Here is a 26,825-nt window from a genome sequence, read left to right on the forward strand (position 1 = left end):
CATGTCTACACATCAACTGATCTAATTGTATCCATAATGGTAAACTATTTCCCTCAGAATTGTGCACAAAGAAGCATAGAAAATAATGTGTTTGAAATCCATGCCAAAAATTAATACAAGAATAATGAAAGGAAAGATAGAATACAATATTATAGTTCACAAGTGTCTGGATCAATAAACTGTGTCTATGTACATTTGAGAGCTCTAAATTTTCTCTGCTAGACTTTTTTGAGATTTAAATTATTTACTAATAAACTCACATAAAATTATTAAACATACACAATATATAACACCCCACTTATTTAGGGATAGATATTGGGGATAGGAATTATTGTTTTCCATAGAATGTATAGATTTTTCAGCTGTCAGTCATTGAATCATAAAATGATTGGCTGACAACAGAACCAAGCCAAATGGCTGACAAAAGAACCAAAGCAAATGGGCAAGAAGGCAATGTTCATTGTGGGATTTTTTTTATAAAATTTTAGTTTCCCTGGCTATACAACAATGTGTTCTTATGCTGTTGTCTGCAGTGTGTCATATGTCATCTGTTCACATTTGCTATTTTCAATTTTCACAATTTGGCTTCATTTGATAGCATTCTGGCCTAAAGCTGTTTCAAACTTGTTCAGATGGTTCTTATGTGCCATTGAATATAGCAGACATTATTAAAAAAACAAGAAATATTTAAATAATTTCACAAAAGCCACTCAGCAGAATTTGACCAAATATTATAAATATTATTCTAGCATGAATGTGTGTGTGTGATTTGTATTTTGAACATAGCTTTAATAATTTTCTAGTCATATTACTACGATGTCTGCAGTGTGATAGTTTATAGTGATGTCTAGCACTGACCATAATGCTGCAGACATGTAGCATCATGTCCCACCCAGTCACATTATCCTGACACCAAGTCGACCGGTTCCTAACACTAACCTCTTAATGTTGAATGCCAGGTGAAGCAGCTGTTAGTACCATTTTTGTAAATCTTTGGTGTGACTCAGCGGTGGTTCGAATCCGTGACCTCCCACATCTGAAGTGGATGCTCTAACCAGTTAGGCTACCAGAGCAGTCACCTGGCATAAAGGACTGATCAGACATTAATTATAGTTGCCATTACTATAATCTAAGATGGAAATTTTCCGGTTTTAGCCAGAAACCCGGTTTTTGCAGACCAATTTTCCTCCCTGTTTTTGGTCAGATTTCTGGTGGACTTTTTTCCAGCCTTTTTTTTAATCAGAATATTTGTTCCTGGATGCAATTCAAGTAGGAAAGAAGGTAATAGAACACCAAGACACCTTATACCAGAAGTTAATTTTGCAGGCAGGAACTGTTCATTGTTTCAGTCATTCATTGTGCAGTTTCAAGTAATGTCTCCTACACTCAGATCTTTTTGTGACTTCTGTGGAATTGAAATTTGTTGAAAAAGGAAAATGTATGGATGTAACTAAATTTTGACCAGTCTATAAAAATTCTGTTCAGCTGGAGTTGGCTAGAAGAAAAAGATAACAATAAGGATGGAATTTCAGAATATATTCGGAAATTGGAGGAACCTGGACTTGCCTAGTGAATGAGCTTCAAAGACAAAATAATTCAAAATCACTTGGCAAAAAAGTGCTCCCTAACCATGCAGAAGGTTCCAACTATTTTTCAGTCACTTTCATCTTTGAAAATGCAGTGACTGCCTCAGGCCAAAAGAAGATATTTTCACTCAGCAGACCATCCTAATTTTTCAGTGTAGACTGTAGCACCTTTATAACCCAAAGGAAGAAAAAAATTCCAAAAAAATCCCAAAATTGATATGTGCATTTAATTGAGCTGTTTAGCTCAGTACTTGAAGTGCTTAGTATATTTTATATACTAATCATTTTGATATATATCTGATGTTTAACAAAAATTCGCATCCAATTTTAAAACAGTGCAATAGGAAACAGTTGTTTTAATCTCACAGCCGGTGCCCTAGGCTGTTTGGGAAACAGTTTCATACACGCTGAAAGAAGGGATATCAACAGTTTCATACAAGCAGCTTCTCAGAACAATGAAAGAGTGTTCAAGTTAATAAATGATAAAAATAGTCAATCTTTTCTTACATGTTTTGATATGATGAAAGTGTTGTGCATGTTTTGGTTTTTTGTGAAACTCCTGACTTTACACTTGCCCTGGAAATGCATGGAAAATTTTCAGGGTTTATTTTTGGAAGGCTGTATTCATCCCTGTATAATAAAATGAAAAACCTTTAAATGATTTCTTCTCTAAATTGCTGAATAAAATTAATTTTATGAGAGTTGATGGATAATATCTTTACTTCAAAGACTTTTAGATTTGCCTATATCCTAATCCACCATCACTCTATTACTGAGAAAAACTTCAAAGTGACTTCTCCAATAAAAATTTAACCCGATGTTGATGATTTACCATTAAACATGGTCTCCATTCTAAAAAATAGCAGCTTGACATAAATTGTATTTAAGTTTGTACAAAACTTTGCAGTCCATCATTGTTATAACTTTTTTGTTTTAAAAAGCAACTTGACATAATTTGAAAAACTTTTACAGAAAGTATCTTAGCTAGACAGCCTTTCACAATTATTGAAAGGATGCTGATCCCCATCAAATATCAAAATATATTATTATAAATAGAATAATTATTTACACAGTTTTATTTCAACAAACCATTTAACAGACTTTGACCAACTCTTACTGAAAGCATTCTGGTCTTTAGGTCTTTCTGTATTTCACAAATGATGTTGATACGCCATCAAATATAGATGAAGTTATGAAATCTGGATAAACCTTGAAACAGTTTTTGTAACATGTGCAGTTAACAGCATTCAAGGAAATTCTACTGGTTCAGTTTTTTGTGCCAACTGCTCGTGCATTTGAGCATTAGGCTGATGTTAGATGAATGATATAAGGCCCATGTGGATCTCTTGTTTTTCATAAACCAGCACCAACTAGATGTGGAATTCACTTTCATGATTTGAAATTACTTGATTTATCAATTAGGCTGGTCAGCTCGTTTCATCAACGGCATTGTATGCTGCACATGTGTGTCATGTTGATCTAGCAAACATTGGTGAGCTGTTGTTTGTCCAGGATTTAAGAACAAACAAAAAGAACTAGATCAATAATTATCAGATTTTTTAAAGATGACCTTTTTTTTTTTAATTGCATGCTGGCAACAAAATGCTTTGACTATTGACATATTGAAATGAACTTTCATAAATAAAAAACCTGTAGCATCTTTATTATTTAAAAAGGAACATAGTGCTTGAACAATTTTTTTAATTAAAAAATTCAATTCAACCCATTAGATTAACAAATCAAACTAGTTGTCTTTGGCATAAAGCTTTGTTGAAATTTAGGATCCATGTCATGACATTGAGAGATTCAACTATTTGAGTATTCAAGTTAAAAAATAATGACAAAGTTTGCCTTAGTTCCATGATTTCGATCAACTTATCATTTTGTTCTTAATTATAATTATTGGATCTATCCTGACTAGAAAACTCAAAACTGATGTTAAAAATTTCATATTTGGGAAGATAACTTATTTCATTCAGTACATTGCTTGGAGATAATAAACTGGAATAATTTATTTCAGCAAGGCCGAGATAAGTATGTTTTTGTGCTGGGCACCACCAGCAAGCCTGATGCCATTGATCCAGCTCTGAGGAGACCTGGAAGATTTGATCGAGAGATTGAAATAGGAGTACCAACAGCACATGATAGGTTAGAGGTGGGTTAAGAAGACTGTTTTAGCCATTTTCTGATAACCTTTAATTGTTTTGCCTGCATAAACAAGTGAGACATTGGTCCTGGAATCACTTTATTGCTGATAGAAATTATGGTGTTGGCAAGATCATTTATGTGTGAAATATTAACAACACATTATTTGAAGAAGTATCCAAATAGTTATTATTTGACAGGATAGGTAGAGCTCTGTGGTTATTTTAGCTCTGCTAACCAGATCAGCTTATGAGCTGGTCTAGTACCTGTTGTCTGTCATCCTTTTTCTGACTACTCTTTAGCACAACTTTGTTATTGCACTACTCTAAGGCTGCATCCTGGTGTAAATCTTCAACAAAAAAAGTGCTGAATACACCACTCCCTCGATAACTTGCGCACATCGGGGTCCAGAAACATTGACCACACTATAAGTGAGGCACGAGTTATCGAGGAACCTATAAAATAAGCCCAAAACCAATAAAGTGATTGACGACATAATGGAGAAATAAGGGGAGGGGGTAGGCAGATTATACTGTTGAATACTCACTTTATAATCGTTTTGAGATTAACTGTTAATAAATATCTCTTCATAACGGTGTACTTTATTATTTCCTCATAGGACAACATTAATTTCAGGATAAATTACAGTATATTGAGGCGATCATCGAAAACATTATTCCACGTGGTTTCCGTTCGCTTAACATGTGTACCACTTCACACATTGTGTACTACGTCACTAATTTTTATGTTGAATTGGATACATTCTAGTTTTATTGTTTGATCCAAATTAGACGTTTTTTTTATATACAGAAGATCGACTCTTTTCGAGAAACAGTGTTGATCGAACGATAGATAGATAGATTTGAATGCGATAGAAGTAAAATGGAAAACAAAAAAAACAAGGGTTAATCAGTACTAACATATTTAATTGGTCTACAAATTTAAAACAACGTAAATTAGAACAAGTTAATACTTGCCGTTTGTGCCATGCTTGACAAATATCAATTCACTTTTTGAAAAAATCAGTTATTTTTTTCTGTGTGTGTTACTCCTTGGTTTCTCTGCCGCCGAGAAAATCCCCTCAGATTTCTCAACTGCATGAGCTTTATGTAGTCAACATTTTGGGTCTCCAGCCACCTTATGGCAATATCAAAATATTTGATTGCTTCCTGTGCAGAGGGGTGGGGGGTGCAACATCTGCGTCTGCATCACTTTCAACACTTGTGTTACTCCATTTAGAATCGTCTTCGGCTGCAAATTTGTTCGCTATAGAAATAATTATAGTTTCATCTGACATGTTTTCGGCTGTGGGGCAATCATTGTCAGCACAAATCCACTCCTCCATATCATCAAGAGAAACGCCCATCTCAGGACCATGAATCTGTATGAATTTCTCCCAAACAGCCTCGGCATTAATGACATCAGTTTCACTGAAACATTCGAAGTCACTATCATCGTCGTTGTCTCTGTTACAGTTTTGCTTTACGTCAAAGGCAGCTCCAAGACCCTTAATCCAGCACCCGGGGTCTCTTGTAATCGATTTTTTTTTTATATGCAACAAACACTTCCCCAAGTTGTTGATCAAAACAAAGCCGGCATGTACATGTAATTAGGTTCTCACTGAAGTACTCATGGGTTTTGATGTGACGGTCAATTGACTCTTTTCATGTTTTCAATGAACAGAATATGTTGTGATTATAATGTTTACACTGAAATGGAATTAAAGGATTAGAATGTGACTTTCACACAGGAAGACGTTTAATTGGTGTTTATTTCATTCTTTGTTGCCACCTGTTAACATTTACCAGAAGTTTTCATTGATCGCTATTTCACCAGACTGTTTATTTACAGTATACTGACAACTATTTATCATAAAAACTTACATAATATATATCTTTAAACAGAGGTCTCGCTAGGATTTTAAAACTGGGTCTTTCTGCCTCTGAATTCAATCACTAAATATCAGTACATTTTCTCACTCGGCCGCCAGTCAAAGCCTTTGAACTAGCCGCCTAGCTGTTGCATCATGTTCTTTTTTTTTTTTTTAATGTACTCTTATAAACTGGCAACAGTACATCAAAGAGTCTTTCAGTCACTGAATTCTGTCATTGTAAATATCAGCACAGTTAACTGATCAACACATTTTCCCACAAAGCAGGTGGCTGAAACAGGACCGGTAAATCTTTGTATTTTCCCACGCACCTATTACATGCGTACGGAGGACTCCAGCCTCAGTGATTTTCTGCATCCCAGATCAAAAATTGGCATCCAAGTACGCGTAATTAAGCGTTTTCGAGATCTCTGAAATTAATTCTTCTTTAGAACTTGCAAATTTCAAAATATGGATTATATTTTTACAGGCATTAATCACCATTTTCGATGATAAAACGAGCAATGCATCAAGGTTTAATTTATCAATTATTATCGTAATTTTTTCATGTTCAGCGTATTTTAAAGATATTTTAACTACATTTTCTCTGGAAAAATTCAGGAGCCAAGACGGACACCGCGTTATAAGCGGGATCGCGAGTTATCCGGGCGTGAGTTATCGAGGGAGCGGTGTACAGTGTGACCAAATTTACCAGAAGCATTATGCAACATAAGAGTTTCAGTTTTATATAAATGATGTGAAGCTACCATCACATACAGCTATTGTTATTAAAATGGAAAATTCTGTTAATGGCTTTTTTTTAATCAAAACTGCTAACTAGAATGTGACAAAAAATAACTGACAGTATCTTGGTATTAAGGGTTTCAAATTTCATCACAGATACATCATCTGTAACTAAATATTTAAAAAAAAGTTTTAACGACTTCTGAAAAAATGATTAACATAATATTACCAGATTTAAAGCATAATAGGTTTTTAATTCTGTATTATGGTTTCCATTTCACCTTCATATCTGGATGTCATTACTAAAAGTAAATGAACCTTTGAACTTCTTCTTAAACACTGAACAAAATTTGACCAAATTTGATAGAAAATGCCCTGGCAAAAGGCCTTGAAAATTTATACAAATTACATTGATCTATCATCAAATATGGCAGCTGTTACTAAAAATAAACATGTAAAAATATTGTGAAGAAAATTTAATGAAAAACAGATGAACAAAATTTGCATAAATTAGACTATATGCTAGTCATTCAAAGTTATGCAACATTGCCTGAAAAAAAATCACCATCAAGACAGTTTGACCAACTTCAATGTAAACTATCCTGATACAGAGGCTTTTCAGTATTTGACAAATGATGATGATGTGTCATCCAGTTTTATAATGTGCAGTCATCAGAAATTTATACAGAAATCATTCTTCTGAAACACATTTCTTGGTCAACTGCCCTTGCATTTGTCTGTTGGGAACATGTTAGCCAGGTGAGCAATCTCAGGCCTCTTGGGCCTCTTGTATTCCTGAGACCTTTGAATGAAAGAATTGAAAAATCATTCATTTGCTTCAGACTACCACTTATATTTGCTATTATTATGACATATGTTGTCCCTATTGTGTTAATACATTTATTATAAACTTGAAGGCAGTTCAAAATGGCATTATTTACATCTGAGGCCCTTTACAAGCAAGCATAGGATGTACCTGTTAATGGCTGCCCATATTGATCTGTATTTTTCTGTAGGTTCTCCACTTTTCACTACCTCAAGCCACTTCACTCTTTAACTTCCTCATATAGATTACATAGCATATGTTGCATAAAGTACCTACTGTAGCTTTCCATAGAGGGTACTTGTGCTAACTTATCCATAGAGTACTTATCCAAATTTGCAAATGGGGAGTACTTGCCATAATTGGTCTACAGACATTACTTGTTCCTACTGTTTTTTAAACTTGTACAAATGAGATAATATAAATTAAGTTTAGCTAAATGCATGATGAAACAAGAATGGTGACCTTAATTTCAGATTTTGGAGAAACTTCTGTCTAGGATTCAACATAATCTGTCACCAGAGGATCTCAAAAGTGTGGCTGATGTTGCTCATGCCTTTGTTGGTGCTGATCTGGCAGTTCTGTGCAAAGAAGGTGAGAATGGCTTTCTTTTGATGAACTGTATTGAATATGTTTAGTTTCGAATGTAGAAGTATTCTTTCTCTTATCAGTCACCCAAATAGTTGAGAGGAGTGTACATTTTTGGCTCGTGTGGCCGTTTTGCCCATTGAGGTTATGATATCATCCTTTATCTGTCATGTATTATCTATCCTGTGTTGTCCATTCACACTTGTTATTGATAACTTCTCAGAAACTGCATGACCAGTTTACACACAATTTTATGTGTTCAAATGCTGCTTATCCATCATAAATGTAGCTGCCATTACAAAAACATAAAAACCTTTAAGCGATTTTTCAAACATAAATTTGTTGAAGATAATTTGACCAAATATTTTTTACATAAGTGCCCACAGATGTTTACAGATAATGCTTATCTGCCACGAAATATAGCAATAACTGTTAACAACTATTGTATTATGTGGAGTTATATCTGATCAAGAATTTTTTCTGTTGAAAATGAGCTCTCAGGAGAGCTATTCACATATTTTCTGGTAATGTTTGGTTATGACCTTTTGGTTAAGTTCTTATCCCACAGGGTTGTAGCATAAATATTATTGTTGAAAATTTATTTCTTGTTTGTGTAGATATTTAGTAACTATCCCAGTCCTTAGCGAATTTGGTCTGCAGATTCATATTAATTCTGTTTATTGTTTTAGTACAGCAACAAATCTTCCTGTTTCACATATTCTTTTAATTTGGCTAGTGCTATTTTCATCCAGGAAAAGCCAGTTGAACAACAGTTGTTTCCTTTATGTTGTGTGGTACTTAATACCAGTTAATTCTTGTAAATTAGTATCAGATAGTATTCCATTTTATTATCCTTTTTATGAATAATCTTACCAAACTGGTGATTTTAGCTAAATAAGTTGTTACCAGCTCTTCAATATGGCTTATTAATGTCATTTTTAATCATCTTCAGTATTATTTGGTGGTTTTGTTGCCATATCTTAAGTATATTTGGTCTGCTGACTCATGATGATTCTGTTAATTGTTTATTAAAGTAACAAATTATTTTCTTTCACATTTTCTTTTAAATTAGCATTGCTTCCCATTTGTATTAAAATATCAGTGATTGTTTTAATTCTCTGAGACAGCACCTAGAAATTATGACTTCTTGCTTATTGTATTAGTTTAGGCATAAGTCCACAAAAATACATGCATACATTTACTTTTATAGAAGTTTTTGAATAAGTGTGAGTTTCACCTTTTCATTAGGAATAGAAGTACCCTCCCCATTCCATGAAACAGAGAGCAGGTTGCACCCTGTCATGAGGGATTGGCAGCACCTTCACTTTTCCACTAGGACAGATTCTGTCATGTCCTCCCTTCAGTGAGGAGCAGTACCCACTTTGGTCCAGAAGGGCAGACATTTGTGTCATGTCCAAGTCAGATCAAGGCACCCCCCCCCCCAAATCCTGTAATATCTCTAAGTTTAAACAGGATGTGATGCCTCCCACTACAGCACAGCAGTTGGTCCTTACGTTAGTAACCTAGCCTCGCATGCTGAGCGCTTTTCAGCAGCATTGTTCAACCTGCTGAGGATGGAATCTTGGCATGTGTTATCCTTGGAGCTTCTTCACTTCTGCAGAGATGTTGCTCTAGACACATCCAAGGTCTTATTAGAGAACATTAAGAACATTTTAATGGCTGCTACCCAGGAAGCAGAGACCATCTTTAGGGGCCTCATTCCTTCCTTGACTTCTCAGTTTTTTGGAGACCAACAATACCGGTTCTTTATGTCTGCTCCTGGCCCATCAAACCAAGAAGCTACATCGTCAAGACCAGCAAGAGGGTCCATTAATGAAGTTCTTTAAAACCATACAGCCACAGTCAAAGCAACCTCTTTTTAGAACTCCCCTTTGGCAGTCTGGCTCAGAATGGCATACAACATGGGTCCAGAGAAGAATCTTTTGTGGGTCTTTCCCCAGTGCTAAAGACAAGGGCAGAGCTGTAGGGACTTGCCTCCACTGCTGCAGTGTTCCACTTATGTTGGTTCACAAAGGTGCTTCACTTTCTGGATGTCCATCTTTAGGTAGGTCCCCATATTCTTCCACCAGTTGAAACTGATGCGATTAAAGGAAGAGGTGCACTCCCTTCTTTGGAAAGGTGCGATTGAGAAAGCTTGTTCAGCCCAATCAAAGTCGCTAGGTATCCATGTCCTCCTTTATAGATGATTGATCCATAATGGCCAACTACAGTCTTTCAGACTAAATTTGTGTTATTGTTGGTTCATAGTGACCAGGCTGGGTCTTAAATCAAACCCAGAGAAAGCATAGTGCACTTCATCTCACGATTACATGGGGATAAGTTTCTTAACAAACAGGGTCAACCCATATCCCCAAACACAGAGTAGTCAAGAACCTGTCTGTTGGAGGTGCTTAGAGTAATGATCATGTTGTTGGCTCATTCTTGTCTTTCTCTGATGGGAACCTTGTACTCTGCAACAGATATGGTCCCCTGACTTGTGCCGTCTTCATTTTCTCCAATTTGGCAAACTGGAAACGACACAGGAACCTCTGAATACCCAGATTTCCCTAGGTGTGGATTTCCACCAGCTGACAAACCAGGGCCAGTTTCTGGCCAGAGACCTCGTGCACCACCCCAAATTTCACTCCTATCTGTGTGCAGATGCCTGAGATTCAAGTCATGGTGCTTATTTGGAGCTGATTTTTCTGGGTTTGTGTGCTGATGAAACTCTACTCTTCTTTGCTAGGTGCATCCAAGCAATCTAGATTCCTCTTAAAGAGATTTTGAAGGACAGTCTCTGAAGGGAAGGAAAGATAGTCCTCATGGAATGGTCTCTATACTTAATCCATAGCAGATTCTCTGTTCCAACTTTGGGGGACTCCATTTCTTAGACTTGTTTGAAGGTTAAACAACAACCTACCATTTTTCATTTCCCCATTTGCTATCCATAGGACTTGGGCAGTAGATGCTTTCAGCCTGAAGTAGTATTATCTGGTTGCTTAAACTTTCTTATCCTGCTCAGTTGACTTTGTTAGCCCCTTTGTGGCCCCAGTGAATGTGGTTCTCTCTTCTTATCCTCTTGGTGGATCATCCCAGGATGTTAGCCCAGAGGAGGGATCTCGCATCTTGGCAAAGGGTTTATGCTCCACACAACAGCTAGCAAATTCTCATTTTTCCATTGGTTCATCTCAACAAGTCCCAAGTTCATTATTCAGACCAGAAGACTATGTATATGGTCTGTAATGCCAAGCATGCAGTAAGAAACATGTCAATCCTAGCTGTCCTTTTATGAGTGCAGTGGCTGATTTTTTTCTCTTGCCTTTTGAAGAAAAACAATGTTCAGTTTCTACTATCAAGAGCTATAGACAGCCCTATGCAACACTCTGTGATCGACAGGCTCTGCCATGGGGACGCTCACTTAGCAGACCTATTCAGGTAATTTAAGCTGCCAAGATCGGTGTCTTGCTCACTAATGGAATTTCTTGCATCTTATGGTCTCCAACTAAACTTCCCTGTGAATCAGTCGGTGAAGCTTCTTTAATGAACCTAACCCTCAAGCCTCATTTCTTGCCCTCATTAGGGTCTGCACAACAAAAGATCAAGCTTCATGGCCTATCCATAGAGCCAGGCTGTACAAAGTTAAGTGGAATTACAAGTCTACTTGTCTTCTTTGCAAACCAGGTCTTTAACAAACACCAGCCAGCTTCCATCAATTGCTCCATTCCTAATCGAGATCCCTGGTCTTAACCGTATCTGTGCTGGGGATGATCCATTTTGACTTTATGTCCAGTTAGAGCTTTATGCATTTAGTTGGCAGCTTCTTAAGAGAGAAGAAAGTGTATGAAACATATTTTCCTGCCCCCCTAAAGGGCTTGGCAGATGTTTCAGCTTCCAACAATTAAAGTTTATTGCATTTTCTATCAGGAGAGCTTGTCATTCCCTTCATTAGAGGTTCAAGCCATTGCTACTTCTTGAGCCCATCTAACTCATTAGTGCCTGGAAATGTAATGAAAATCGTATTTTAGTGATCTCACAGTGCCTGGTAAGGGTTAGTTCTCCCCTGTGTTCCAAAAAGTACCAGTTACACAGTAGTACTAGGTAAGTATTACGTCCTCAAAATTAGTTTACCTTCCTCCCAAACAGATTTTCCCCCTGCCCCTTTTTCACTACTTCCCACTTGTTTTGGGAATCCTCCCACCCCATCTTGGCAGCAACTCTGCCTTGTTCTGTTGTCATTCCTAACCCATATCATAAAGTAGATACTTTTGCCTTAGTTACTTTAGGCATTGTCAGGTAGCTAATAAGGGTTTGTTAAGCATTGCTTTGGTGCAGATAGCAAATATTTGGTACATGGCCATGTTTCTTCTCAAACTATTGAACTTTTTGCAAGTCAAGTCTGTGAATGTCACCTTTGGTAATTTACATATCTAAAGACTTTTTATATTTATTAGTAAGCAGAGAAGGGGAATTTGCTTTCTTGAGAAGTGAATGCTGAGATTCACTGCTGGTATTTTGACAGTTCAGACTATGTTCATCTGTACACCTTATTGTAAACTTGAACTATAAAGTGTTTATTTTGTGAATCTTTCAGCCAGCATGTGTGCTTTGAAAGAGGCAGTAAAGGGACATTCTGGCAGTAAATCTTGTATAACAAAAATACACATGTCACAAGCAATTCTTGTAGTGCAGCCCAGTGCAATGAGAGAGGTTCAGCTGGAAGTACCAAAGGTAAATCACAAGTTACGTAATCAAAACTCTACATTTAAATTGTTGGCTATTGTTGAATTGGCTATATCTTTACTTATAAGAAGTGATTCAGTAGAGAGAATTGACACTTCTTACTGTATTGACTTTACCTGCACCCTTCCACAATCCTCTTGACTAACATGGACAGGGGATATCAGGATAGTTTTATCCAGCCAGATGTCACTCATTTAAAAAAAAAACTGTAATTGTTTTTTTAAGTAGGTCATTGTGACCAATTTTTCATTGTGTGCTAAGTTGGTATACTTCTGTCCAAAGTCAGGATCAAATGTACTGGTGGCTGTAATTTTGTGGATACATGGTAAGTACAACACTTTCATCTCATAGCTGGCAAATCTTAATTTATTTCTGCTCCGTTTGAGTTTTGCATTCATATTAGTTTCTCAAGCATTATTGGCTGCAAGATCATGCATGTTTAAGTGTGGATATGTCATGGTATAATACTCCTATTTAAAAGAAAGACAGGTCGGGTCATTATTCTAATACAAAGTGGTACATTTTGTTTGAGGGCTGTTCCAGTAAAACATATACCCCCCGGAGGGAAGGCACTTTCAAATTCAACCAACCCACAACAGAAGCAATTTAAAAAAATTATGATCCACTGTCAGATGTGTTTTAATCGAGAATCACTGCCCCCTACAGAAGTATATTTTTTAACATAATTTCTGGCCATGGGTTAGTGGGCGGTAGAAGCGATTTTAATATTGGGTTGGGGACAGAAGCGATTTAAATGACAGCTGGCTGGAGGTAATCTACTGAATTCATATACATCATGTAATCTACTGCTTATTTTTATTTATATTCATTCATTATAATCAGTCTTTTGTCCTTTTGTTTGTTTTTCTGTCAGCCAAGTCTGTCTCTGATACTGTGAAATCACAGATTTTCATGGTGGCTTATTATTTGTAGATGTCATTGAGCAGTCCCTTAATACCTACTAATTTAACATCCATGAATACAGATTTTATAATAGATATTTCCATTCTAATACAGAAATCATGAATTTGTATCCTTACTAAACTCTGTGTTTCCTAAAGTGATCAATATGTCTTGCTATTTTTCTTTGTTCTCAGGCATGCTGCTTTTGATTAGAATAATAGTTAAATCTTGTATTGCTTTAAATGTGTGGTCAGATTCTATGATTCATTGTTATTATTTTTTCCAATAAATGTTTTGGTAAACTTTTACAATTTGTCAGAGAAAAAACAAACAATGATGCCTCTGGAAGTGATGTTGCATCATTTGTCTACTTTTACACTATATCATTTCTTGTAAGAACATCTTTTTCAGTTACCGATGTCTTATTTTATTTTTACGCCTTGTTGCAAGACTAATATAAAGTTATAACAAAATATATCAAGTCAGACATTTTTATATCATAGATTTAAAAAAATGGATGAAAGTCAAGGAATCATTTTTCCCAGAGCACTCATAAAATCAATGTCATTGCAGTTAACTGCATTGTCAACAGCATCATTATCACTGATGGCCTACCAGTAACATTATGCACTTTCAATCCAGTTGTCACAGGTTCTATCTCCCACTTCTAGTCTTTCATATGAGACTTATACCTATGGCCTGAGGGGCTTTTGTGGCAGAGTGGTATAAGATGCTTGTCTTGTGATACAGATCTGAGGGGCTTCCATGGCAGTGGTACAAGATGCTTGTCATGTGATTACTTGGCTCCAATGTGCTAATGAAAATGTTGCCAGTTACTTGTGGAAGGTCAGTGGTTCTACATAAGTGGTGTTTGGTGTCTCAAAAGGACTTGGATTTTCTTCAGCAGTAAAACTGGCTGCCATATATAGATTCTCTTCATCTGAAAATGGTGTAAGGCCATACTGATCTACTGAAACCCCGAGAGCTCATGTCTAAATGACTTCAGCTGTTGGAGATAAATGTCAAATCAACAGAGGCTCCATGTGCCCAAGTGTAATAAGGTGACTGCTTTTACATCACTTAAACATCTCACAGAGTGAGTTTGTGTCACAGATCAACCAATTTAGGTTGGTGGTCTTTCGGGGTCCTTCCTCCACCTAATATACTGTAAAAAAATCACCAAAAAACCCAAAATCAAACCACACAGAATCAACGAACTAATCAACTGTAGCAACAGCAGCAAAGATACTAGTCAATCATTTTTGCCACAGCTGTACGAGTTTACAACTTTTGACTCGAGTAATTTTTGTAGACTATAGAATATCGTCAATTGTGCCTTTCTGACAGTTACCTAAAAGTCATCATCAGTTGGTGCAAATGGATTTTTCATGGTGAGCATATGAGATGGAAAAGTCTTGAGCAATCCTGCATCACACACTGCCGAAAAGTTTACATTTTAGCTCACTTAAATTTTCTCTTAACAGTGTTCATTGTTCCAACTAGAACTGTTATAACTTATTCAAGCTATATTCACCAATATCTGATGATATGCATCTGTAATAAATATTTGAAAAAAAGTATGAGAATGCATCAGTGTTTTTCAATGATGCATTTGAATTGAGCAACAACTACAATAAACAAACCAAGAAATAAAATTATTCACATCTCTCAGGCAGAAGTAGGGTATAATCATAATCTGCCAAAAGATTTTTAATTTTTTAAATTTGCCAAATATTTCTATCAACCATACTGATTCAGTGGACATATCACCAGAATGGACAGAAACAGACCAGAAGGTTAAAATCAATTTGATACAGCTTTTAAGTAGCTAAATTCATATTGGTTTAGTTAACTGTACACCCTTTATTGTCTTCCTTTTGATGAAATTTCTTACTGAAGCTAAGAAAATAATGTTGCACACATAAAAAAGGAGGCACACTTCTACTCATTATTGATTTTATTCTACTTCTCCATTCCAGCCTGTTCTAATGATCTTCTACCCCCACATACTGTTTGTCTTGTTTATGATATGTATCTAACTTTCTCACTTACTTTTCCTACTACTATACAAATGTTCTGTGAATATGCATATCAGTGTGAAATAAATACAATGGGGAGACTAAATTCAAGCTTAAAAACCTCTACATTTCTGGATATATTCTGCTTGGATTCCATATTTCTGCACAAAACTCAAGAGTTCAGGACTCTGCACTAATTCAGTTCCCACTGTAAATTTGTGCAAACACCACGATATTAAAATTTAGTAACTTAAAATTTTGAGTGCTCATGATCAAATTTATATCAGTATAGACACATCTATGGTGACAGTTTTTGTGAAGAAAAAACCCATAACAGCCGCACCATTTTCTGGATCTATACAAATTTGAAATGTGTGCTTTCAATACTGCACCAAAGAGTCAGCTGCTGATTTCAGTAATGAGTCGTCCAAACTCAGGTCTGTAAAGGGATGGAAATTATGTTAATAAAACAATGTCCCTCACTTTTTTCAGTTACAAGTAGGACAAGCTCTCAAAAGATTGTTTTTACCAAAATCTTACTTTCATTATCAACCAATCAGGGACAGTCAAACACATATATACTCTATTTTATTTCACTGATTTATAGTATGGTTCTCGTTCTTTCACATCTGTAGTAATGGGAGTCCTTGAACAACTCAATGGTTGTAAGCCTTTTTTGACCATGCTGAATGGACACACTGTAAGATAATGTTCAAGTAACAGAAATACCATGATCTCCAGTGAGGAAGTGGTGGTGGTGGGAATAGCCATTGTTAAATATCTCCCTAACACTTAAATATCTGTCACTCTTTCTTACTGTTCCACTCTGTTATAGCTCTACTGAAATCAAAATTCTCGAAGAGATGTCATCTCTAGTTGTATAGCGATTATTACTGTGAGGTCATTGGGCATGGTCACGTGGTTATGGTGGGGTCATGGTTGGGATGGCATAAAGACTATAGGCTTACTCCATATTTGACAGCTAATTATGATGTTGTCAAAAGAATTAAAAAATTTCTAGCAATTCCGTTGGACTCGGATACTTGATTCATAGTCAATGAACAGGTTCTAATATTGATGTGTTTATTTTGGAGCTATTTTCCTCCATCACATTCAAGATTTGGATATACCAAAGGTGAAATTGGTACAGTTGCATCCTAAACTACTTTTTCGTGGCTACTTCAAATCTTATTTAGTGTGAGACTTTAATGCAAGAACTTGTAGCTTTAGTGATTTTTGGGTTAAAAAAATTAATTTCTTCTCAAACAACTAAATTTGGTGCAGATTACATTGTTTTCTAATGATACGGTAAGAAGTCTTGATGTGTAAAAATTGCACAAGAAATGAACGTCAGATCAGAAAATTACTACCACTGGGAAAATACTGATAGGAATATACAGAAATAATGATATAATTATTTAAGTAGAATATGTGGTGACAATACGAGCGCTAGTTCTACAACTTTGTGCAAAATACATCTTGTACAACTATTCTGTTGTTTCTAACAGCACTGTAATATGGCAATAACTTCTATCCACTTTTTACTTTAATCCCTTGCTAATTAATAGTTTTAGATTTTACAACTCTAAGCACATTTTACCTTTTGACAATAACACATCATTATAAATATTTAGATTGCAAGAAAATAGAAGTTACAATTTTATTAAAAGCACCGGTACCAGTAAGACTAAAGGATTTGGTAAAAAAAAAGAAAAGAATCAGGATGAACAGATTAGTAGTGTAGTAAAAAATCCATATATCAGAATGACATCAAGTATTTTTTTCATCAATTTCATCATCAGTTAATGATACTGCTTTAAAATGTATTATACTAGATAATATACTTTTTTAGTTATCCATTTTGCAATACAAATACCAAATGATGGCTTGGAACTAAGTGCCAAAAGGTCTGCAGAAAATACCACCATGATCTATATATATGGAAGAACCGAACATAAACAGGTCAAATTTTATCCATCTTGCTTTGAGTTTACACAGATCAGTCAGTCTCTTATGTTTAATGTCATTTAATTTTTGCACATAGAGAGCATGTACATCATTTGGTCATAGATATGCATATGATACAAAAGTTTGTCTTTTTATTCTTTTGTTGCTCAGTGGTTCTGCCAACTTGAGATCTAAACACGCTTAATTATGTTGTATGGGGATTCTCTTATGTTCCTTATGAGCATTAATCTGTTAATTGTTTCTGAATTTATATGATCCTCCTCCTCAATGTACAAATATTATTCTGTGCTGTGAACTCCTTTCATTTCCTGCTGTCTGAAAGGCATATGCATAACTAGCTTGAACAAGTTACTGTTCTTTATTGTTGTGCAATTTTCAACATCTCACATGTATGGCCCCATAGGTATTCTTTCTTGGATATCTCTGTCCCAGAAAGAAAAGTTTTGAACCAGAGGTCTCGTTAGGATTTTAAAACTAAGAGTCCATGGCTCCCATTTTGGTAAAAATATTAGTCCCATCAGGAAAAGTTGCAGTCCCCTCTCAGAAAACCATGCCAATTATAGTAACTACTGGTTGCCATAGAGTTTAATTTCTTCATTCTTTATAACACTGACATATTTATAACACTGACATAGCTCTTGCTTGTCCATCAGAGTGAGTCTGAATTTTTTCGATCCAAGGAAGGTCTTATTCAAAGCACTAAGCTAGGCATCACACACTTTCATACACTTGGCTAATGTCCCTTTCAAATTATCAGTTCTAGCTACTGTAGCCCTCTCCTGAATCTCACAATCTTCGTCAGTTTGCCGTTGAACCCCAAAATACTCGTTCAAGTCTATGTCTCAACATGTCATGATTCCGAGGTCATGTGCACTGCTTATTCCATTACACTCGGAAATGAACACTAGAATGAAAGCTAAAGTTGTTTATTTGATGTACTGTTATAAATGACGACATGTACATCTCTGGGTATTTCTGCCTCTAAATTCAAGCACTGTAAATATCAGTAGATTTTCCCACCCAGCTGCCAGTCAAAGCCTTTGATCGCGCCGCTTAGCTATTGCAGCATGTTCTTTTGATGTACTCTTATAATGGTGACGACGGGAGGGGGGCGGGGCTTTCAACCGCTAAATTCTGTCATTGTAAATATCATCACAGCTAACTGATCAACACATTTTTCCACTATGCAGGTGACTGAAGCAGGACTGGCAAGTATTTGAATTTTACCGCCCGCCAAAATAAAAACAAATTGGCTTCCAGATACGCGTGATTTTAAGCGTTTCCGAGACCTCTGTCAGTTTAACTAACATGAACCCTGCCAAAGATTCACTTCCTTGAATCAGTGTTTTGCTGCCTCTTATGCCAGATTTTTCACTTCCATAATGCTGTATTGGGGTTTTAAGTCCAACATTCCCATAGTATGCTTGTTTAGACATGGGTATATTTAATAAATACAACCGGCATATTCTCCATCCTACATCGGACTCGCACTCAACATTAATTTTGGGCTCAAAATCACACAGTGGTATTTCCAGTGACATTTTTCCAATGTCCAACAGACCGATATACATGAAATTCATTGTCATCATAGCTATCACCAGCCAGTATTTGCCGACTGAAAAACGTTGTCTGAAGACAAACCGTGTTGTGATTCAACCATTCTGGTTTCCTGTGTGGCCGTTATTGGAAACACGCATTTATAAAACTTCCACGATGAAAGTAAGGCTAAAACTCCATAAAATGCCTGTTCCAGGGCCAATGAACAAATCAAATTTCGTTTAACAGCCATTCATGTCGAACCGAAGTATCCTGATATCTGGATGTCGCATTAAGTGTTGTGAGACAGCTGCGGCAGCGCGAATTACGGCGCGAAATGCACTTTTTAAGTTACAGTTAAAAGTTTAATAAAAATTGCATACTGCGCAAAGAACATTTTTTATATCCGCGGCATTGACGTAATTTGCCGAACATGTATCACTGCTTTAAAAGTATGCAAATTCGTACAAAGTACGTGCACTCGCATGTACTGGCATAATTTTCTGACCCAATGTTTTATTCACGTTAGACCGCTAGGAGGGGGGTAGGTGCGATTTTAAATATATATTCGGGGTTTTTTTTTATTTTTTCTTTCTGACAAACCCACCAGCGATTTCTCATTTTGTTAGCACAACCCACAACAGAAGTGATTTTCCTAACCAACCTTCCACTGTCAGAATTAAAATAGTTCGAAACACAACCTTCTACAGAAGTTTTTTTGAAGTGCCATTCCCGGGGGGGGATATATGTTTTACTGGAACAGCCCTGAGCTATTTTTCATTATTTAAGGCATGCAATTAAATGAAAGTGTGCTTATATCAAAGAATGACATAGGGATGTGATTAGTGAACAGCACATCCTGGTTTAAAACAGATGAAATATTTTCATGAAAGCAAACAACAACAACAAAAAGCATTTTAATAAAACTACAAAATCATCAGTGACTGTACTCTGTCATGATTCTTGGATGTATATAGTAGTGCTGAGTTTTACTGTTGCATCTGCTACTTTGACCAAATTTGAAATATATTCTACAGCTTGCTTGAAAAGTGAAGTAATTATAAGATGACTGTCCAGTGTTACAGTGTTCCCATGCTACCAGAAAATTAGGTAAAGTCAGGAGAAAGAATAGGTTTGTTCCCAGCTGGAAAAATCAGTTTAATTTTGCAACTGTTGATCAAAGACATGAAAAAACAGGGAACTTTCAGCCAATAAATGACAGAAAAAATGTGGAAGTGAGTTGTAATTGATGTGATCAGAGTTAAATTTATCAATTTTTTTTCTAGAATTTTCATAGGTTCAGAACTTCCAAGTCAGTTGAAATATAGTTGCTGTATAGATATTTGGATGCTTGTACTAAACATATTTGTATAGTCAATCTAAGTGGTTAGGTGGGTCAGATTAATCAAGTAGACTGGTTACCACTTAGTCTGCTCCATATTGCTATTTTTTCTTATGCAGAAGATAAAACCAGTCTAGCATCATGCTGCTAGGATGTCTTCATTGTATGATCTCGATCTCTCCCTATCTCTTTCTCTTTCTCTCTCTCTCTCTCGCTCTCTATCTGTCATTCGTTCATTCATAGTGAAGTCAACAGGTTTAAAACTCATCTGGTATCAAGATTGTGTTGGATGCCAGTGTGTTTTGTTTGGTTTTTTTTGTGTTTTTAAGAGTACATTGATAATTGTACTGTCTCGAGGAAAGTGATGAGCAACTTTTTCCCTGAGACCTGCATAATTGGATTTTAATACCTGCATAATTTCAGTTATTCTTTTTATACAAGTACATAATTTTATCCCTACTGGTCATAGAAGCAATGCTGAAAAGTGCTTTTACAGGTGTATTTATGTAACATAAGGAATTTAATAATGAATTTTTATAATGATTTACTATATCTCAGTGGAAAAACTATTACCAACAAAATAATACAAGAGCTTGAAATCTCATCTCACATTTTTCACAATGAACCCGCATTTTTTTTAAATTTGAGCCATGGCATCAGGTTTTTTGATCTTGTAGGTGCACTAGCTCTACAAGTAAGACAGGTGCCCTGAGTGGCCAAGTGGTCTGAAGCACTCATCATTACGGATCACTGCCATCTCACCTCAGTCTGCATGGGTTTGAGTCTCTGGTTCAGCCAGTGTGGGTATGTGAGAAAGCTTGCTGGTAGCTTCTCATGGGTTGGTGGTTCTTTACAGGTTTTCCTGGGTTCTTCCTCCACCATTAATACTGGTTGCCACGTATAGCCTATTGTACTGAGAAATGGCATTAAGCCCTACAACAACAACAAGAACAACAAGTAAGACATAAAATTGCATGAAATGTTTCTATCCATTATATGTTTTGTGACCAAACTTTGTTATTATGCCTGTACAGGTGTTCTGGTTAAAATGCTTGTTTTTCCTGTAACTGCAGGTGTTATGGTCTGATATCGGTGGTCAGGAAGAGATCAAGCTGAAGCTGAGACAGGCAGTAGAGTGGCCATTACAACACCCTGAGGCCTTCACAAGAATGGGGATCCAACCACCCAAGGGCATACTGATGTACGGCCCACCCGGCTGCTCCAAAACCATGATTGCCAAGGCCCTAGCCACAGAGAGTGGGCTCAACTTCATAGCTGTGAAAGTAATAATCCATTTAAATGTTTACGTGTCTCATGAAAACAGTATGTAGCCATAGAAAATGCAGTTGTATCGTGCCTCAGAAGGGAACAAGGATTTCATATTGCATATGCAGAAGGGTCCATGTTGTTAATTTTCTGCAATTTTCACAACTTGGTCAAAAACTGCAAAAGTTAAATCTTAGTATTAACTCTTGCATGAGATATAGATCAATCAGGTGTGCTAGGGTCAGTGAGATCTTATAATCTTGCGTGAGATATAGATCAATCAGGTGTGCTAGTCAGTGAGATTATTGAATTTTGCAAGAGATCTAGATTAGTCAGGTGTGCTAGGGTCAGTGAGATTATAGAATCTTGCCTGTGATCTAGATCAGTGGGTTTCACAGTAATGTTTTTTAATCTTGCATAAAATCTAGATCGGTACAATAGAATCATTATAATAATATGTATCACCACATCTTCACTAGCCAAGGTTCTGATATGATAATCCTATCTACACCTTGGGATATTGAATAGACATTTCTGTGCTTCAGGTCTGTGAATATTATTGGATATGGCAGCAAGCCACCACATCCAGTCAAAATTAAGTTGTTCAAATTTGAGCACAGTTTCTTCATGATCAAGCCAAGGGAAGCACACAACTTGAATGGACTGATAAATAAGCAATTTTCCACTACTGATCCATGTTTGTACAAATATCTTTCACTCAGATATACTTGTAATGGCTTCTCTCTGGTACAGAATCATACTTTGGATGTTAAACTTTCAAAGTATCCTTTTGAAGTTAATTGCCTCTACCATTTTCGGCTGATGTATAATAGACCATTGTTAGATGCTATTGGTTAGTTGGCATTACATACTAAGGAGGCAACTCATGAAATCCAATAGATGTCACCCATACAAAGCATTCAAATATCTCCTTGATCCAACAAGGTTTAGATAGGGTTAGTATATCGGAACCTTGACTAGCAAAGATGGTATCACCAAGGAACTCCATCAATCTTTTCTTAGCTGATTCTGCTGAATAAGAGGCCAAGATTATATAACTTTCAAAAGTCTACAGTAAAAAAGAAAACAAGTATAATAAGTGGAGTAAATAACCTTAGTGCTCAAGTAAATAAGGAATTTTGGAATAGATGTGCTAAGAATTGGTTAAAGAACATTAGCCTTGAAGTGTTTTGTTCATACCTGTTTTTTTTAATTGGTCTGTTCCATCAGAAACCTCCAAATCAGAGCAATCAGGAACTGTTAGAGTTTATAATGACATGGACCTTAACAATTACAACAGTGTCAAAATCAAGAGTCAGTGATAATGCATTAAGAACTCTTCCTCAGCTGGTTTCCAATACAGGATGTGAAAATCTCTCATGATTAGTTTGTGACATGCAGTATCTCAAACCTTGACATTAAGATGCCATCGTAGGTGCACTTTACTTAGTCATATGTTACGTGTTTAGGCTCTAATAAATGGTAAAAAATGAAAGAGTGAAAACAACGAGCTTTGAAAACTTTAACAGTTAATTTATTTCCCTGGAAAAACACTAAAAATGAACAAATAAGAACTTACAGTTTTAAGAATCAAATCCAAAAATAATCCATGAATTTAATTTTAGTAGTTGTAGTAGTGAAATGTTCTAATGAATTCAAGTTTGAGTCCCAATGAAAAATCCCAAATGGAAGGCGATGACGTGTACTGTAGTTAGTATGGTGTTGAAGTGTCTACAGTTCTTTGCTGACTCACAAACAATTATCCGATATTTGAATTTCTGAATAAAATTTAAAGAAATGTCTTTGTCCAAGAATTCTGTATTAGCACTCAAATATTTCCAGGAAAAAGAATTAACCTTTTAGAATCCAAATAATTTGAATAAAAATTAAAAGTATAACTCCAAATTGGTCACAAACAAACACTTTCCAGTGTAAAGGTAAAAGTCCAAACTGAGAAATATCTCTCTAAACATCACTAATAAATCTTAACTACCTTGCAATTTTGGTAAACCCAGAATTGCACAATATGGCTGTTTACAATCAAAAGTCACATACACCCAGTGGGACCCTGAGTGGCCGAGTGGTCTAAAGCGCTCTCCGTTACGGATCACTGCCATCTCACCTCTGTCTGCGTAGGTTCGAGGCTCTGATTCGGCCAGTATGGGTATGTGAGAAAGCTTGCCAGTAGCTTCTCGAGGGTCGGTAGTTCTTTCTGGGGATTTCCCAGGTTCTTCCTCCACCATTAATACTGGCCGCCATGTATAGCCTATCGTGTGTTGAAAAATGGCATTAAACTCTACAACAACAACAAAAACAACAATTACATGGTATGACCTTGATAAAAACCAATCATTTTACTTGAGAATAAAATAAAAATAGAAAGTTGTTTCCTTATCTCAGTAATTTCTGAATCAAGGTCAGAATCTAAGTCAAAAATAGAAACAATGTTCCTTTTATTAGGTATTTATGAAAAGATTCAGGTCAAACTGAATTTTCTGGAAAATATCAAATGTCTAGTAAACAAAATTATGTTACATTGACATGTAATGAAATTAAAAATAAAGATTTTAAAACTTACAAACAATTAAATTAAATCAAAAATAAATTAAAACAAATATACATAACAGTATTTTCATTTCTGTATTGACAAATTAAGTGACTTCATTGGCATATTTCATAGCATCAAAACTGCATTCTTAGTTCAAAATGTAAAATGGTATCAAAGCAGTAAACATAGTTTGTAAGCAACTGTTGATCCAGGATAGGCTATAATTATAAATCATATCTTTCACTGATTCTTATTTATTGTTGACATTTTACAGCATATTCAATGTATACTGATATCATAATTGTGCTTTGATCACACTATTCCCATTTTAGGGTCCAGAATTATTCAGTAAGTGGGTTGGGGAGTCCGAGAGAGCTGTACGGGAAGTGTTCCGGAAAGCCAGGGCAGCATCACCATCTATTGTGTTCTTTGATGAAATAGATGCCCTTGCTGTGGAGAGAGGAAGGTGTGAATATATATTATTTTTATCTTCAGATATATGTTTCAGAGACTTGAAATTAAGTTGCATTTTTCCTGCATGGCTTCTACCTATCCAACCAGTCTCATGCATGCAATAATTGTCTTGTGGAGATCACACGATACATTGCGGACTGGAGAGAGGGAAGCCATGTCGTGTCAAAGGTGATCACATGGTGCAGTGTGTGTATGGATGAAATTATGTCACTGCCATGAATTCATATGTGTCATGATATACAATCTGTGATACACTACATATACAGAGATGCTGCCAGGCCAGAGGATTGCAGGTTTCTCACAAAAATGATTGATAGTCATGCAACTTTTAAAATCCAAATGGGGGCATATTGACCAAATTATCTGTAGTTACCACAATTTCTCTTACCCAGTGGGAGATTTTTAAAATTTTGTTTGTTTTTAATTAGGTTGATAAGATCAGCATTTGTGCCTTTACTCAACGATATAAGTTAATCATATATCTGTGGAGAGTGTACAGTTCTCCTGCATATAGAGCATACCACCTTATAGTGAGATAATTTTATAATGAAGCAACATAATGTCAATGGGCTATAGAGTATACCACCTTATAGTGAGATAATTGTATAATGAAGTAACATAATGTTGTCAATGGGCTATAGAGTATTTCACCTTATAGTGAGATAATTTTATAATGAAGTAACATAATGTCAATGGGCTATAGAGTATACCACCTTATAGGGAGATAATTTTATAATGAAGTAACATAATGCTGTCAGTGGGCTATAGAGTATACCAGCTTATAGTGAGATAATTTTATAATGAAGTAACATGTTTTAAGTGGGCTGTAGAATATACCACTTTGCAGTGAGATAATCTTATAATGAAGTAACATAATGTCAATGGGCTATAGATCATACCACCTTATAGTGAGATAGTTTTATAATGAAGTAACATAATGTTGTAAATGGGCTATAGAATATACCACCTTGTAGTGAGATAATCTTATAATGAAGTAACATAATGTTGTAAATGGGCTATAGAATATACCACCTTGTAGTGAGATAATCTTATAATGAAGTAACATAATGTTGTAAATGGGCTATAGAATATACCACCTTGTAGTGAGATAATCTTATAATGAAGTATTCTGAAATAATCTTATAATGAAGTAACATAATGCTGTCCATGAGCCCTATAGATTATACCAATAATCTTATAATTAAGGAACATAATCCTATCAGTGGGAGCTATAGAGCCTACCACCTCATAGTGGAATAATCTTGTCATGAAACACATGCTTTTACTACCACTTAATAAAATAGGATCCATGACCATACCTTATAAAAGAAACAGTGTTATAATGAGATGGCCTTATAGTGAGGGAGTGCTGTATCAGCTCCAAACCCATTCTGATGATTTTATTTCAGTTCTGGTGGGAGCAGTAATGTTGCAGACAGGGTGCTTGCGCAGCTCTTGACTGAGATTGATGGAGTTGAAAAACTACACGATGTCACTGTTGTTGCTGCCACCAACAGGCCTGACATGATTGACAAGGTAAATTACAAGTTGCATGTAAAGATTTTTAATGATTAAATTTGTAAAGTACATAATATGGAATTCAAGGTACTACTTCCATGAATTATCCTGACATTACAATAGTTGTCAGTGGAGGAGATATTTAGAGTTTTTCAACTCCATCAATCACATCACATCATATCATTGCAAATTTTGTTTCCACTCAGTAGCTTTTCAAAGACTTAAGGTTTGGTATGAAACTTTACATCAAGAAAATCTCAGTCAAGAGTTTGCTCCATTTCTGGATAAAAGTGGATACTATAATAGTCAGTTTCAGCCCACATACAAAAGTTCACCATTTTTGCAATAAAGACTTATTTGGCCATGTTTTTGTGCAAATTGATCAAAATTTTGTCTTATTTAGTAAAAACAGACACCACATAAACATTCAAACTTTTCTTCTGTTAACATAAAATTGCTTTCAATTCAAAGACATCATGCATAGCTGCCAACCCTCACGAATTTGGTGTGAATTTCACAACTTTTTCAGCGATTCACGGATTCACGCCGCAAGCCAAAAGTTCACGAATTCTCCAATCCTCAATTATTTTAAAACTTTAATAAAATAACCGATTTCCCGTTAAGCGCTAGTCGTGATATTCGCAGTTGCCGAAACGGTCTGGTACTGCTGGTTGGGATATTAGTATATCTACAGCCGATTAGTACAGTTGGCCTGGTAGCAAGCATTTTAGCCTATTTTAATCTATATGTATAAGA

General features: G+C 35.8%; 1 protein-coding gene across 1 annotated transcript in view; it reads left to right on the top strand.

Annotated features, from left to right (window-relative positions):
- LOC149797841 (ATPase family gene 2 protein homolog A-like) overlaps positions 1–26,825 on the top strand; it is a 62,909-nt gene that overhangs the window by 20,299 nt on the left and 15,785 nt on the right. Inside the window, exons 7-12 of the mRNA XM_089962857.1 lie at positions 3,607–3,741; positions 7,645–7,762; positions 12,348–12,484; positions 21,337–21,546; positions 24,410–24,543; positions 25,961–26,087. Of these exons, the coding sequence (XP_089818983.1) occupies positions 3,607–3,741; positions 7,645–7,762; positions 12,348–12,484; positions 21,337–21,546; positions 24,410–24,543; positions 25,961–26,087 (861 nt within the window). The remainder of the gene's footprint in view (positions 1–3,606; positions 3,742–7,644; positions 7,763–12,347; positions 12,485–21,336; positions 21,547–24,409; positions 24,544–25,960; positions 26,088–26,825) is intronic.

This window comes from Sinohyriopsis cumingii, chromosome 6 (assembly GCF_028554795.1).
Source record: "Sinohyriopsis cumingii isolate HCF-2022 chromosome 6, ASM2855479v2, whole genome shotgun sequence".
In the NCBI taxonomy this organism is placed as follows: domain Eukaryota; kingdom Metazoa; phylum Mollusca; class Bivalvia; order Unionida; family Unionidae; genus Sinohyriopsis; species Sinohyriopsis cumingii.